Source organism: Tetrao urogallus, assembly GCF_951394365.1.
Source record: "Tetrao urogallus genome assembly, chromosome: 14".
Lineage (NCBI taxonomy): Eukaryota > Metazoa > Chordata > Aves > Galliformes > Phasianidae > Tetrao > Tetrao urogallus.
In genome coordinates this window covers 2,827,441-2,841,138 of record NC_136827.1, presented here as the reverse complement: position 1 = coordinate 2,841,138, position 13,698 = coordinate 2,827,441, and the positions used below count along the sequence as shown (strand labels likewise).

Sequence of the window (13,698 nt, the reverse complement as noted above, 5' to 3'; positions counted from 1 at the left end):
AGCACGCCGCTGCTTTCACCTTAACAGGGCCGCGTGGGGATGCGTCCTGGTGAACCGGAGCTCACACCGTGCATTGCACCAAACCACCACGCTCAGCACCGGCCGGGCTGCGTTTCAAACGGAGCCGAGTGCTGCGCGGGGCACGAATGAGGCAGTGAGATGCACTTGGGCACCACGTGACTCGTCCCCTTGCTGCTAACGGAACTGCTTCCTACTGCTCGAATACGAGCGCAGGCTCGAGGAACACGATATGACATGTTGGAAACGAACGGAGTGACGTCATGCGCCGGCACGCCGTCCGCGCGGCCGCCTCCATTTTGTGGCCGCCTCAGCCGCGGGCACCGAGCGCCTCTCACGACCCTCCAGGCGGGCGCGCGCGGCGGGAATGGGCGGTGCGGCGCGTGCGCGGTAGCGGCTCAGCGGGGGCGCGGCAGGCCCGAGGATCTCGCGAGAACGCGCGGGCTATATCTGGGAGGGGGCGGGCGCGGGGCTTCCTTTAGTGCGCGTCCGCCCGCAGCGCCGCATCCTTCGCAGCTCCTCCAGCGCGAGCAGGCCGAGAAGATGGAGGACAGCGCCATGGACATGGAGAGCATGGGCCCGCTGCGCCCGCAGACCTTCCTCTTCGGTAACGGGCCCGGCCCGCGCGCCCGCACCCCGTCCCTTTTCCGTCCCCGGCTCCCCTGTGCGCGCCGGGGCCGCGGGGCGCGGTGAGGCGGCCGGCGGGGTCGCGGGTCGGAGGGGCGACCCGTCGGGCGGCGTCGGGGCGGGCGGGAGGAGTGGGCTGCGCGCGGGCGGCACTTCCCGCGTGGCGGCGGTTCCCGCGGCGCTCCCCACGTGGCGGCAGCGCGGCCTTTTGTTCCGCGGGCCGGGAGCACGTGGGGCGGCGTGCGGGGACCTGCGGCCGTTGCCGCCCACGCGGCGCCAGCGGCGGGGAGGGGGGAGGCTGCGGCGGGCAGCGCGGCCCATTGGGGCGGGCCGGCGTGGGGCGCGTGGTTGTAGGCCGAGGCCTAACCGAGCACGTGGAGCCGCGCTGCGTTGTAACGGGGGGGGGGGGGGGGGGTTGGTGAAGAGCCGAGTGCGGCGCTGTGCTCATCGTGCTTTGCTCTGCTGCAGGCTGCGAGCTTAAAGCGGAGAAGGAGTATCAGTTTAAAGTAGACGATGAAGAGAACGAGCATCAGCTGTCCTTGAGAACGGTGAGTACCGTTTGTTCCTCCGTTGCGAGGTCTGAGTTCAGCTGCTGCCAGAAGGGCGGTGCGAGTTGTGAATTCATTTCATCCCGCTGGATTTCTGCAGTCACCGGTCTTTTTCTACAAATCTTTTAGACAATAAGATCTACGTGCTGGGGGTTGAATGTATGATTTTGCTTACTGTATCCTTCAGTAAGTACTGATACTTTATGGCTTATAAAAAGTAATGCAAGTTAGAGGAAAAGATAACCTATGTACAGTAAGTTAATAAATGTTTACTGGAAGGAATTGAGAGCTGGAGCTGACTGAGTGCAATATTCAGTTGTTCCAGGAGCACGAGGAGGGGAGGACTTACATTAATCATAGAGGGCACAGTTCAGCAGACCACAGAAAGTTAACTTTGGAGTGGGTCTTTCATATTCTCCCCAGTCATAATTCTGGGCTTTTTTCCCACCAGCAGCTAATAGTAGTGTGTGTACTTGGATCTTTCTGGAGCCTGTAGTGGCGAGCAGAGCACAGCATTTCAAGGCCTTTCCTCAAGGCTGAGCATGCTTGTGTTTTCTTTAGCACTAACACAAGATGCCACAACTTCACATGCAAGGAGGCTGTTGCTCCCGGTCAAGGAGGTGATGGTGTCTCCGCACTTCAGTTTTTATTTAAATGTGAAGGCTGCACCTTGACTTAAAAATAAATAAATAAATAAAAGCTAGAAGTGGGAGTTGCTCCTTGCAAGAGACTTGATGTTAATGCTGTCCTTACACAACTTACACAGTTGTCCATGCACAACTTACACAAAATGATACTTAGGATGCTTTCGCTTAAACATTAGTTGTGGGAGTAATGTCTTCAGTCCTTGCATTTCACAGAAATTACACTCTGGACTTGACAATCTGTAATTTTTACATAATTGTCAGCCCTTTAGAGTTCACTTTCAGGGAAATTTTCTGAGTGAAGTTGATGTGGGTGGTTCTTATGCCTGTATGTTTGTAATGAAATGAAAAGTGTCCCAGGATGATACTTCAGTAAGGCTTTATCCTAATTTTTGGAAGTGAGCTATAGCCATCTCCTGAAGGATTGTGCAGTCTTCATTGGGCATGAAGCAGATTGCATGCTTAGCAGGACAGTTTTAGGCCAGCGTGGAAAAAGGTGTAATTAAACAGCATAGGTGTAAAAAGGTGTAAATAAACAGCATAGAAAAAAGATCACTGAAAGGAATGATGGGGATTGAAGTAACAAACAGGTTAGAAATGTCTTAAGCTTGGAATCTCTTAGAAGAGTCTACACACAAGAGATGGCTTGGTAAGCAGAGTAAGGAGTTGCTGGAAGATAAAGCATGACTCTCATAACACTGTGACTGCAGTCTGTGCTCAAATGAAAGTCTAAGTGAATAAAGAGAGACGTGTTATTTAAGCCCCTGGCCAAATTTGTACTAGAGGAGAGTGGGATGGGGGAAGTGAGGACAAAGAAGGATGAAAGTGAAAGGGGAGGAACACAGATGTGTGTAAAGGTAGAAAGTGGTATGAGGGTTAACTCAGATCTTTGGGTTCACTTATCAAGTGGGGTGCTTGCTGCCTTGTTCCCCATTTTGTTACTGCTAAGCTTGCCATTGGTGTAGAAGACAAAATGTGCAAATGGGTGCCTGCTAGCCACTCAGTAAAAAAAAAAAAAAGTGTATTAGGTGCCATAGTATTGGTTGAACTGGTGAAGGTGGCAGGGGTAGGTAGCTGGGGGCAGGGAGGACATGTTTTAAAATGAAATTCTCATCCTAGTGGGCAGTCCCACCAGCTGAATGATTCATTGTGCAAATCCATCTGAGAGGTGAGATCAGTGCACCGTATCACCACTAATTCACATTAAAAAGCTGCCTAATGTAGCACAGCCTACATCCTGTTTCTTAGTCTTCATCTGATGTGGTTTGTCTAGACTGTGATCGCTTGCTTAAAACACATTTCTTGGGGAATGGAAGCTTGAGCATGCTGCTGTCTGTGAAGTGTTTTCACAATTCAGGAAGAGCGAGAGAAGCTTTCTTCTCATGGCTGTTGGGAAGGGATGCAGTAAGCCATGCTTGCTTGCCTCAGAGATAATTGTAATAGTTAAGGAAGTTCTTGGTTTTCAGAGGACTTGCATACAACCCTGACTCAGAGGCCAGAGGTTCAGAAAACTGGAATTTCTGGCCTGTCACGAGTCTGTCACTTCAGGCTGTGCTACCTTCAAGCTATGATTTTCAAGTTTCCAAAATGTGCCTGTCTTGTATGTGGTGTAAAGAATCAAAATACTTGAGTTTGAAGTGTGCTAGGATGACAGCTCTTAGTTCTTGCTGAATTAATGCAGAAGGCTCACGTCTAAATAAAAGCTCTGAACTCAGCAGCAGTGAGACCTAAATTTTTCTATAGTTAACAACATAGTGTAGGTGATGCAGTGAGAGCATGACAGATAAGCAGTAGTTGTAAAAGGGAAAGGATTGAGGCTGTGATTCTCTGGTAGCGAAAGCAGCTGTTTCTCTTCCTTTAACCATGTACACGTGCTTCTTCACACGGGCCTGTTGCAGCACTGTCTGGACTTGTCACTGACACCCCCTCCTCCTTTAAAGCAATAAGTCGTGTAACTTCATATATTCATCAGAGCAACTGTCTGGAATTAGACACTGTACATGCGAGTGCTATGGGAAAAGAGGTGGTGGTTTTGGGAAGGAATGTAACTCAGTGTTAGCAGTCAGAGATGTAAATGTCAATCTTGGCACACAGAACAGCAGACATGGTTTAAAAACTTGAGGAGTTGAAGACTGTTCTGAGATGTGCACTGTTCTGTACTCCACAGGTTACATTAGGGGCTGGAGCCAAAGACGAGTTACATGTTGTAGAAGCAGAAGCACTGGACTACGAAGGCAACCCTATCAAAGTAGTACTGGCATCTCTGAAAATGTCTGTGCAGCCCACAGTAAGTAAATGAACTTGAAACAATCTATTACACGTTGGGTTTCAGGTGAGGAGGGTGTATCAGAAAAGAGTTTAGGTTGGCCAAATTGTATTGATCTGCCACAGTGGGTTCACAGATGCAGTGAATACAAGCTAAATCAATGTATATATTTCTTGGTACTCCCAGGCTTACTCTAGTCACAGGCAATTGACAGGCTTTAAGTCAATTTATGCTTTTTTTTTTTTTTTAAACAAGCTGTATTAATTTTGCATGTCATATCCTTCTGTACAAGCACATGTATTTGCACGTGGATGCATCTGTAACCTTCCAGTGTTGTCTAAGTGGGACTGCACAGTGCTGGGGCAGGTGTGCTGACTGGAAGTTGTCCTTTCTGCAACAATACCTAGAGACAAACGGGGATTGGTCTGGCTTTAAAAAGTGTGCTTTGATTATGATATGCCATCACCACGTTATAGAAACAGTGCTGCTGCTGCACTTTGACCCTGAACTAACTCCAAATGCTTCTGGAATATTCTGTGAGCGTGAAGAGTGTGGTTGGTGTGTTAGGTTTGCAATATCTGTACATTGGTGCAATTGTTTTAATTTGGATGGAGTGCCTGTTAAGCACACTCTGCTTTTTTCCCTTAGGTTTCCCTAGGTGGGTTTGAGATCACGCCACCAGTTGTCTTGAGGTTAAAATGTGGTTCAGGGCCTGTTTATGTCAGTGGTCAGCATCTTGTAGGTATGTATTGCACTGGTTACTGATCTTTCAAGCTGTTGCTCATTGATTTGCAAAACAAAGGGATTTTTACAACTCATTGTAGCAAACCTGCATGTCACTGTTGGAAAAGCAGTCTGGCATGCAGAAGAAAGCACCCAAATTGGAAAGTTCCCACTGCTACCTGAAGTGCAGTGAGCTTGAGTAGTGTATCAAGCAATACACTACCGACTAACACAATATACTTCTCTAACACAGGTCTTCTGATTTTTCTAATTGCCATGTTTTCAGAAACATGGTATAAATAACGAAAGGCAGAGGAGTTCAGAGAAAAATGCTTGCACTTATTTCCTTGTCTTCTGTATCTGCGTACTGCTGGAAGGCTTTTGGCCTTAGTGGTTAGAGGTGGTTGGAAGCTTGCTAATTTTATTTCCAGCATTCCTAGAAGATCTTGCTTAGTTGTGGGTGACAATGTGCTGTTTTTCCTTACTAATAATCTTTTACTATTGTTAATGAGGTGGGTATTTTAAACATTACCATCATTTTATCAGCATTAGAGGAAGAACCAGAATCAGAGGATGAGGAGGAGGATACAAAAATTGTGAATGCTTCAACAAAGAGACCAGCAAGTGGAGGAGGAGCTAAAACACCACAGGTACATTTCCAGTCAGCTCGCTGAATTCTGTTTTGCTTCAGTATTCATCCTACCTTAGAAGTGAGCCATTAGGTGACTTAGTGACTGACTTAATAGGGAGTGTGTGAGACATCTTTGGAAGAGGTTTGTTTTGTAATTAGGCCTCCACAAGTACTAGATTAAAGCAGAGGAGTGCTGTTAAATACAGATAGTTTCCAAAGCTGTGATGAATGGGCTAATTTAAGGCTGCTTTAACTGTTCCAGTAACTGTACGTGTGTGGATTTTGGTGTAAATGCTTACAAACCCAAACTCTTGCAGTGTGCTATTGAGGCACTGTGGTGTAGAACAGAAAAGTAAACGTGTGCACTCTGTATGCTTGTATAGCATTTAACTGGGCAGCTCTGTGTTGATTTTCAGATAAATTGCTTTTAGTTAGGACACAAATTACTTTGAGAAGTTGTCTTTTAAGGCTTAATATGGTACTGATGCTTAAAATATACTTTTTTTTTTCCCCAAGAAAAAAGCAAAATTATCAGAAGACGACGAGGACGATGATGAAGATGAGGATGATGATGATGAGTACGTGTTCTAGCTTTGATCACGTTTTGAAATGCAGGGATCACTTTCAGAGTATGACTTGTGTGATTTATCTAGATGTTAAGTGAGGAAAGGTGCTTCATGGCCTTCACTATAGGAAAAGAATTAGCTCAAATTTATTTCCAAATATAATTTAATGTTATTCAAATATGTAGTGTTGGGTTGGAAACTTAGTCATGTGTAGTTCAGTGACTTTCTATAGATTTAGGATTTCTTTAGTGTGATATTGATAACTGTAAGGTTTGTACCTTGAGCACTGAAGCAGAAGGCAGTATATTTAACTGCACTATTACTAAGTAGAGTATTTTGCATAGCAGCATGTCATGTGTTGAAACAATGTGTGGTGAATGACTGCTTTCTCATTGTAGAGATGAAGACGACTTGGATGATGATGAGGAAGAGGTTAAAACACCCATGAAGAAAGTAAGTGGTGCATTTGTGTTGTATTGAATGTATGTGTGACCTTCACCTATAAAGCACAGCCTTACAGCAGGGGGACAGTTTATTCAGACAGGAGTGGCAAGTGCTTGGTACTGCTTACCTCTTTTAATAGGCCTTCATTGGCTGTCCTGATTTTGAGTGATGTTTGAGGGTTAACATGAAGACCCCTCAAGTGGGAGATGGGGGAAGGTGTGTGTGGATGGGATGCTTTGGAATAAACTTCATGTGTATGAAGAAACTCCAGTAGGATGTGGAAACAAGTGTCTGTTGTATCTATGCTACAGAAGGGAGGCAGAGTGGTTCTTCACCACCTGTGTGCCATGTGCAATAAATAGGCTGTTATGTGAGGGTGCTGGGCAGTAAGCACAAACTCGTTCCTACGTTTGGATTGTGCCTTGCTGTTTCAGTGTGATAAAGCTGATGGTAGAGACAGCTTTGAGTGAGAAAGGATATGAAGTGTGTGAGCCTGTGGGAAGGGGTTTAGATGCCAGGTGTTCGAAGTTGCATCTGCACTTCAGTGCCATCTGGTGGTAAAAACAAAATAAAACAGCTTGGCAGCTGCAGAGTTGAAATTCTTTATTTGAGCTTGTATGTATCAGCTTGAATTTATATTTAAGTAACAGCTTTCTTAGAAGGGAACAGTTAATGTATCAGTTCTGCCAGTCATCTAATCACTGAGTGGAATGATCCTGTGGTTTAAATAGGAACACAAGAATCCAGTTCATAAATATGCATGTGGCATTGCTCTTGCACAATCCCATGCTGGATTTCTGTGTGAAGTATTAGGGAATCTAGGATATAGAGGAGAATAGTCCTGCATGCTTGTGTGGCCTCATAACAAAACTTAATTGTTCTCTATTGTGCTGAAGCAGCAAGCAGGTTGTCTTTTCATATTTAATTTACTGTTGTTTCTAATTTCTGCTTAAGTAATGAGCACTGATCATGCTACGTGAGGAATGAGACTAAATTTTTGCTGGAGTTTCAATAGTATTTGTCCCAGGGTTTTCAGTGTTGTTAACACCTCTAGCAGTATTGTCTTCTCATGGCAAATTGTTTGGAATGCTTCCTTTGCAGCCTGCCCGTGAGCCAGCTGGAAAAAATATGCAGAAAGCAAAGCAAAATGGAAAAGACTCAAAGCCGTCCACACCAGCATCTAAAACAAAAGTGAGTGAAGGAAAAGGAGTGAAATGTTTGTGGTGCTCTGGAAGCTGATTTCCTTGCCTAGTAGAAATTGAATGTGCTGATCGTCAAGTTAGGTTTCTGAAGGAATACGAAGCAAGCTGTAGCTTCCTTGCTTCGTGTACCCTGTGAAACTTGTCAGTATTGGAAATAAGCTGTCCACTGTGAACATTAGAAGTCTGATGGTTTGAATTCATAGGCTTTTTTTGTGTACCTGTAAAGGAAGGTGTTGGTCCAGCACTGTCACTGTGGTACTGTGGTGGCTTCTGCTGATGGAGCAGTCTCCCTTCTGGTTCTGTTTGCTGCCTACTGTGTCCCAGCAGTGCTGCTACATTGTTGGCTCAGTGGTAATCACCAGTTAGGAAACTGATCCATGTGAGGAGAAAAAGTTTTCTTGTTCTATGGCTTTGTAGTTGTTAGTGTTTCTTGGGTGGCTTTTCCTTCCTGCATCTACTCAAACAAGGAAGGTCAATACAGAAATTAGTGTGGAGTGGATGGATACCAGCATGGCATCTGAAAAACACTGTCAGTGTGTGCCTTTCCAAAGTGTCAGCTGCACCTGGCTGCAGTTGTAGAGGAAGCTCAAAATCAGTGAATGTTTGGGCTGTTTTCAGTTTCGTTTGTGCTGAAATGAAAAATTGTAGACAAGTGCCTAGAAACAATTACAGGTATTTGAGATAGGCACTACTTGTATTGAAGATAAATTTCACAGTAGGTATCCCAATATCTTTGTAATCAGGAAACTTGATTTTTGCATACTCTGTATGCAGCTTTGTGTGTGATCTCTAACAAAATGATTAATTTTCAGACTCCAGATTCCAAGAAGGACAAATCTCTAACTCCAAAAACACCAAAAGTCCCTCTGTCGTTAGAGGAGATCAAAGCAAAAATGCAAGCCTCTGTAGACAAGGTGAGTTTTCTGATCTTCCATCAGCCTTGTTTTCAACACTTCTAGCAGCATAAGAATGGTTTTAAGAAATGAATGTCACTGCTGTGCTCTTAAATTTGTGAATATTGGTAGGCTGATGTTGACGCTGAGAAGTGAAAGGTTATTTGGAATAAGCCTCTGCTCCTGAGAAAGGGGAGAAAAATATTTCACCAGTAGTGGTTTTGTATTTGTTAGTGAGCTGCCTCAGTTTGAAGCTGCATAAAAAAAGAGAAGCACAGCAACAAATCTTGAGGGTTGATGTTTATTCTAGTGGTGTCAAAATAGCATGCAGGTTTTGTGTTTTAGGCAGCTAGAGTAAAGAGGAGTTTTTTGCATGCTTGGAATTGCTTGGTCTTCCAGCCGTATCCAGTGTTGATATCCAGAGGCTTGTAAGGCTTTGGAACTTCCAGAAGGGGGAGATAGATGCTTGTGATTAGAACTGCATTTTGATAGAAGTGCCCTGTCAATGGGTTGCTTGAGTACAAGTGTGGAAAGTAACAGCAGTTCTTCTCTTGTAAGCCAAGTTTTGGATAGCTGTGTGCTGTGTAGGCTCATTGCAGACAAACCTTAACTGCAGAACAGCTGGCAGAGAGGACCTGACATCTACACCTGTGGTTTTTTACTTCAGTAACTCAGAACTGCTTAAAGATCATGTGCCTTGGGAAGTTACTTTTGAGTAAAGGTAAAGCCTGCAGTGATGTCAGTGCATGGAGAGTGTAGGTTTTTCATTTTGGTCTGAGGTGAGCTGTTTCCTCCTGACACTGACAAGTCACCTAAAGAACTACAATCATGGAATGGGAATGGTTGGGATAGTTTCTGTGCCTGTGCCGTGGGCAGGGATGTCTTCCAGTAGAGCAGGTTGTTCCAAGCTCTATCCTGCCTGGCCTTGGGCACTTCCAGGCATGGGGCATCCGTATCTTCCCTGGGCAACTGGTGAACGCTGATAGGATTAGGCTTATCTTGTTTGGATTCCTGAAGTTTTAAGGCAGTTTTGTCCCACAAATGTAAAATGCAGCAAAAATTATTTTAGTGTATGGGGGGGTGTGGAGTGAGCAAGTAAGGATGGGTGGTGCTTCTGTCAGGATAGACATGCATAACCTTTGATTGTGAGCCTGGTGTTGACCGATGGTGTTCTGCTAGGTCAGGTTAACCTCTTGGTTCTGATGAGTGCTAGGGTGGTTCCTTGAGATTTCGTGTTTTCCAAGATGTTGTTAAAAGAGTTTATCTTGATATGCAGAATGCAGTGTGGCTTTTAGCTGTGACAGCCAGTGAGTTAACAAGAGTAGCTTCCATTATGTTATTAATATCATACAGCAGTTCCACTTCAGTAAATATTAAGTAGATACCAGCAAGCAAATGGAAAAGTGGCAGATGGTAAAACATCATCCAGATCCAAGCTTAAGCAGAAGTATAGTGATGCTTCAAGCTGCAGAAAGCAGTAGGGACCCCTAAATGTGGAATTAGTTACAGTCTATCTGAGTAACATATTGAGGTCTACTACAAACAAAGATACTTTAAAAGGTGAAAGTGTGCTGTTTTGGAGCATGAGCAAAATGCCTGTGCAGGCATTTCAGTGTGCAGGCACGCTGCTTTGAGAAATACCTGGGTACCATAAAAAAGCAAACTTAAAAATAAGTTTGAGTTTGGTTTTGGATGTTGCAAGGTGAGTTCAGTAAAATTCCACTAGTTGCAAAAGCTTTGAGCTTCCTCGGGGTTGTTTGGTGTACGCAGGTCATTGCATCATTCCAATAAAGCTTGCTTTTTTTCAAAATAGGGTTGTTCCCTTCCGAAGCTGGAGCCCAAATTTGCCAACTATGTTAAGAATTGCTTCAGGACGGAGGACCAAAAGGTAACTGGATTTATTGAAACCTGATAAAACCCAAAGCCTTTTATAACCTAACCTAGGGATTCTTTTCCACTTCTTAATCTTTACAAGCTTTGGACTCTTTCAAAGGGTTACAAACCACGAACAGTGCTTCAAATTAAATGGGAACAGTTTTAAGGGTTTAGTTGGCTAAGATGAGAAAGTTAATATTTTATTACATTTTTCCAGCTTTTATATGGTTGGTAAATTATCTCTTGCTTACTAAACCCACAGAATTTTCCTTTTGGCACTGGATTGGTGAAGGAAATGAGCTGTGGTTTTCCTTGCTGCTGAAGTTGGCCACCTAGGCCAGTCTGGTGCTCAGCCTTTTGTTGGGGAGGGTGTCTGGGAGGGGGAACTGTTTTGCAATTGAGATTATGGCTTTCTTGCTGCGTTTTCTCCCAAAGTCAACTGAACTCTTGTAAGAGGGCAAGCCAAAAGGTGGTATCAGGAAGCAAGCTTCTGAATTAGTTATTACTCAACTTGTACTAGGCTAAAATGTGTCTTAGATTTCCCTACCGAAATTCCTGTAAGTTAAAAACTTTTCTTCCAGTGACAGAATTCCTTACGCTTTCCTGCTTCCTCCAGTGGTTCAGAGTAAACTTGTCTGATAGACTAATTGATAGGTTCTTGAAAGAGCACTTAAAAGCAGTTAGCCTCAGCTACTGGAGTGGGTCTGACATTAGCCAGGGTAGGCAGAGTTCAGCCAATATTTGCCTAGCTGGTCCACACCCATCCTCTCACTTACCTTCACTGAATTTTTATTATTGTGATTAAAGTGAATAACAGTCTTCTAGCAGAAGGATCTCATGTGTTGCTTTCAACTTAGTTTTCTCTGACAAAAATGCTTTCTTTTTTATTATTTCATGTCAATATTTTGAAAAGTAGAGATAGCGAAGCGGGGGAGGAAAAAACACAACAAGAAACAGACTTTAATTTCTAACTCTTTGTGTACACTTCCAGGTCATTCAAGCTCTCTGGCAATGGAGACAGACTCTGTAAGAGAACAGTTCAAACAGTTTGTTAAAATCTGCAGTCTTACTTCTGTAACCGTTATTTGGCTGTCCTTTTTACAAATGCTGAAAGAGCTTTCCCTACAGTGTCTGATAAATGTCATCCAGATTACCTTGCCAAGAATGTGTTGTCCAAAATGCCTGTTTAGTTTTTAAAGACGGGACTCCACCCTCAGCTTCATTTTAAGTATGTATGGAATGTTTTGATAAGGCATGGTGGTGTGGTGGTGGTGGTCAGACAAATGGAAATGGTGGGAAGACTAAATGTACGTGGAAAATAAAATAAAATTTAGTATTTTAATAAAGTACTATCGTTTCTTTCTTTATGGGTTGGGGGTAGTCTGCATACCAAACCCAGAAGATAGCAGGGCTTTTAAGTTCTCCTAGGAGCTACTGCTAGCTGTTTTAGCTACTTCTGTTTAGCAATTACACATCAGTCTCAGTTATGTTGTCAGCTTTAAGAACAGCCATAGCCCAGTTCCAGGAGCTCCACAGCTACCAGGCAAATGGCTTAGTGAGAAGACTTAGTGGTAAGCGGGACTTTATTCTTGTCTGGAAGTGACCACTAATTATGTAATTGCATACAACAGCCCTTCCTGCATCTCAGTTTCTGACTCGCTTCATTGCTTTTTGGTTTATGGCTTCATTCTAACAGCTAAGTTTGTAGGGCTTGTGACTCTGCTTGTAAAATGTAATACTTTTGATTTGGGAACTGCTGGCAGCGCTGTTCCTCTGAGGGGCTGCAGTCTCTGAGGTTGTCTCACTTAATGACCGGGCTGAGGGTTTTGTGGAGGGGAGAGTAAGCTTGAATGCTGAAGGATGTGCCCAGGGAGCTCACAATGAGGGGGATCAGTGGCCCATGGAGAAATTCCTGGGAATAACGGAGAGCTAATCCTCCGCTCTTTTGAAGACTGAAGACTGCAAATCCCAAAAGCTCAGATGGGCAGGTAGTCTGCATCACGGTTCCTCAGATCATTCTCCGAAGCACTTCAGATAATGGTTGTCCACGTTCAAACTTAATCCTCCTATTTAAATGGGGCGAAGCATGTTCAATCCCTTACACTGGCCTTAGGAGGAAATTAATTCTCAGAGTAAACACGATGCTTACTAAGCAGCAATTGTCCTTTGATATGGCTGAGATGACAAAGTGGAGCCTCACTAGCTATTTTATTTTTGATGATTGCCTACTAGTGATAGTAAGGATAATTTAAAGTAACTTGTTGGACTGTTTTCAGTTGCTATATGAAGTACAAATGCCAAGGTGTTAAGTCAGTGGTATGCGAAGGGAGGAAGGAAAGCATGGATGATATACCTGGCACTGTGAACTTGTTCTCGAAGCTCTTGTCTAAATGCTGTATTGCTTCAGGTGCTTGAATGCTCTCTCTGTGTAGTAACTGCAGTAATGGTATGAAGACCAAAACAACATTAATAAATGGTGACAATTAAACTTGATTTAATCCTTGCTGTGAGTTAATGCAACTGACTTTCCTCTTTTTCTCAGCATGAGAACTGGAAGGCGTTGAAGTAACTTGTTGGAGGGCTTGTTTTTATCTGCGTGAAGGATGTGTGCAGTTGTTGAGAAGGAGACTTTTTGGTTTCCTTTGTACCAGATGATAAAACCAAAACAAAAAGCCTGCTTTGGCTTGTGCTGGCTGGGCATGGTGTCGCTCGTAGAGTCTGCTGGAGTTGCTTTAGAAGTGGAATGTGTTTTTCAATTTGCAAGAAGTTGCTTTTTTTTTTTTTTTTTTTTTAACAAGTTTGCTACTGTAAAAGGTTTGACCCTATAGAGGAGGTGATGGATGTGATGAAAACCAACGCAACTTCCTAGAAGCAGCCATTTCCCCTTGGTGAAACTAAAACATGCTTGGGAAGCAACAGTGCAGATCCATTGTCACAGGTGCATTTAAGCTTTCCTGTAAGTGCAGCATGTGAGATGGCAGTGTGAGGGTTTGAGACGCCTCTTCCTGCAGGGTTATGTCAACAGATGGCATCATATGTATGAGTGAGTGCAAATTTCCTTAGTGAAATAGAGGTGATGGGCTCAGTTTAGGAAAATTGCCCTACGTTTTGCCTGAAATGTGAAAATGGTTCAGTAATTTCAGTGTGAGGTTGTCCAGTCAGTAAAATATTCCAAGTATGACATCTTAAAGAGAAGGCCAGGGGGTTTTGTGTCTATAAGTCACTACCATAGCAGGGCACTGGGTACAGCCACGCTTGACA

General features: G+C 44.0%; 1 protein-coding gene across 1 annotated transcript; it reads left to right on the top strand.

Annotated features, from left to right (window-relative positions):
- Window positions 1-561: 561 nt before the first annotated feature.
- Window positions 562-11,742, top strand: NPM1 (nucleophosmin 1; the record flags this gene model as incomplete). Its single annotated transcript, XM_079542160.1, has 11 exons — window positions 562-625; window positions 1,114-1,193; window positions 4,005-4,124; window positions 4,752-4,845; window positions 5,373-5,476; window positions 5,974-6,035; window positions 6,422-6,476; window positions 7,569-7,658; window positions 8,482-8,583; window positions 10,376-10,450; window positions 11,429-11,742. The coding sequence occupies 11 exons, from the start codon at window positions 562-564 to the stop codon at window positions 11,465-11,467; spliced, it is 885 nt and encodes a 294-aa protein (XP_079398286.1). The 3' UTR covers window positions 11,468-11,742.
- Between the last annotated feature and the right edge of the window lie 1,956 nt (window positions 11,743-13,698).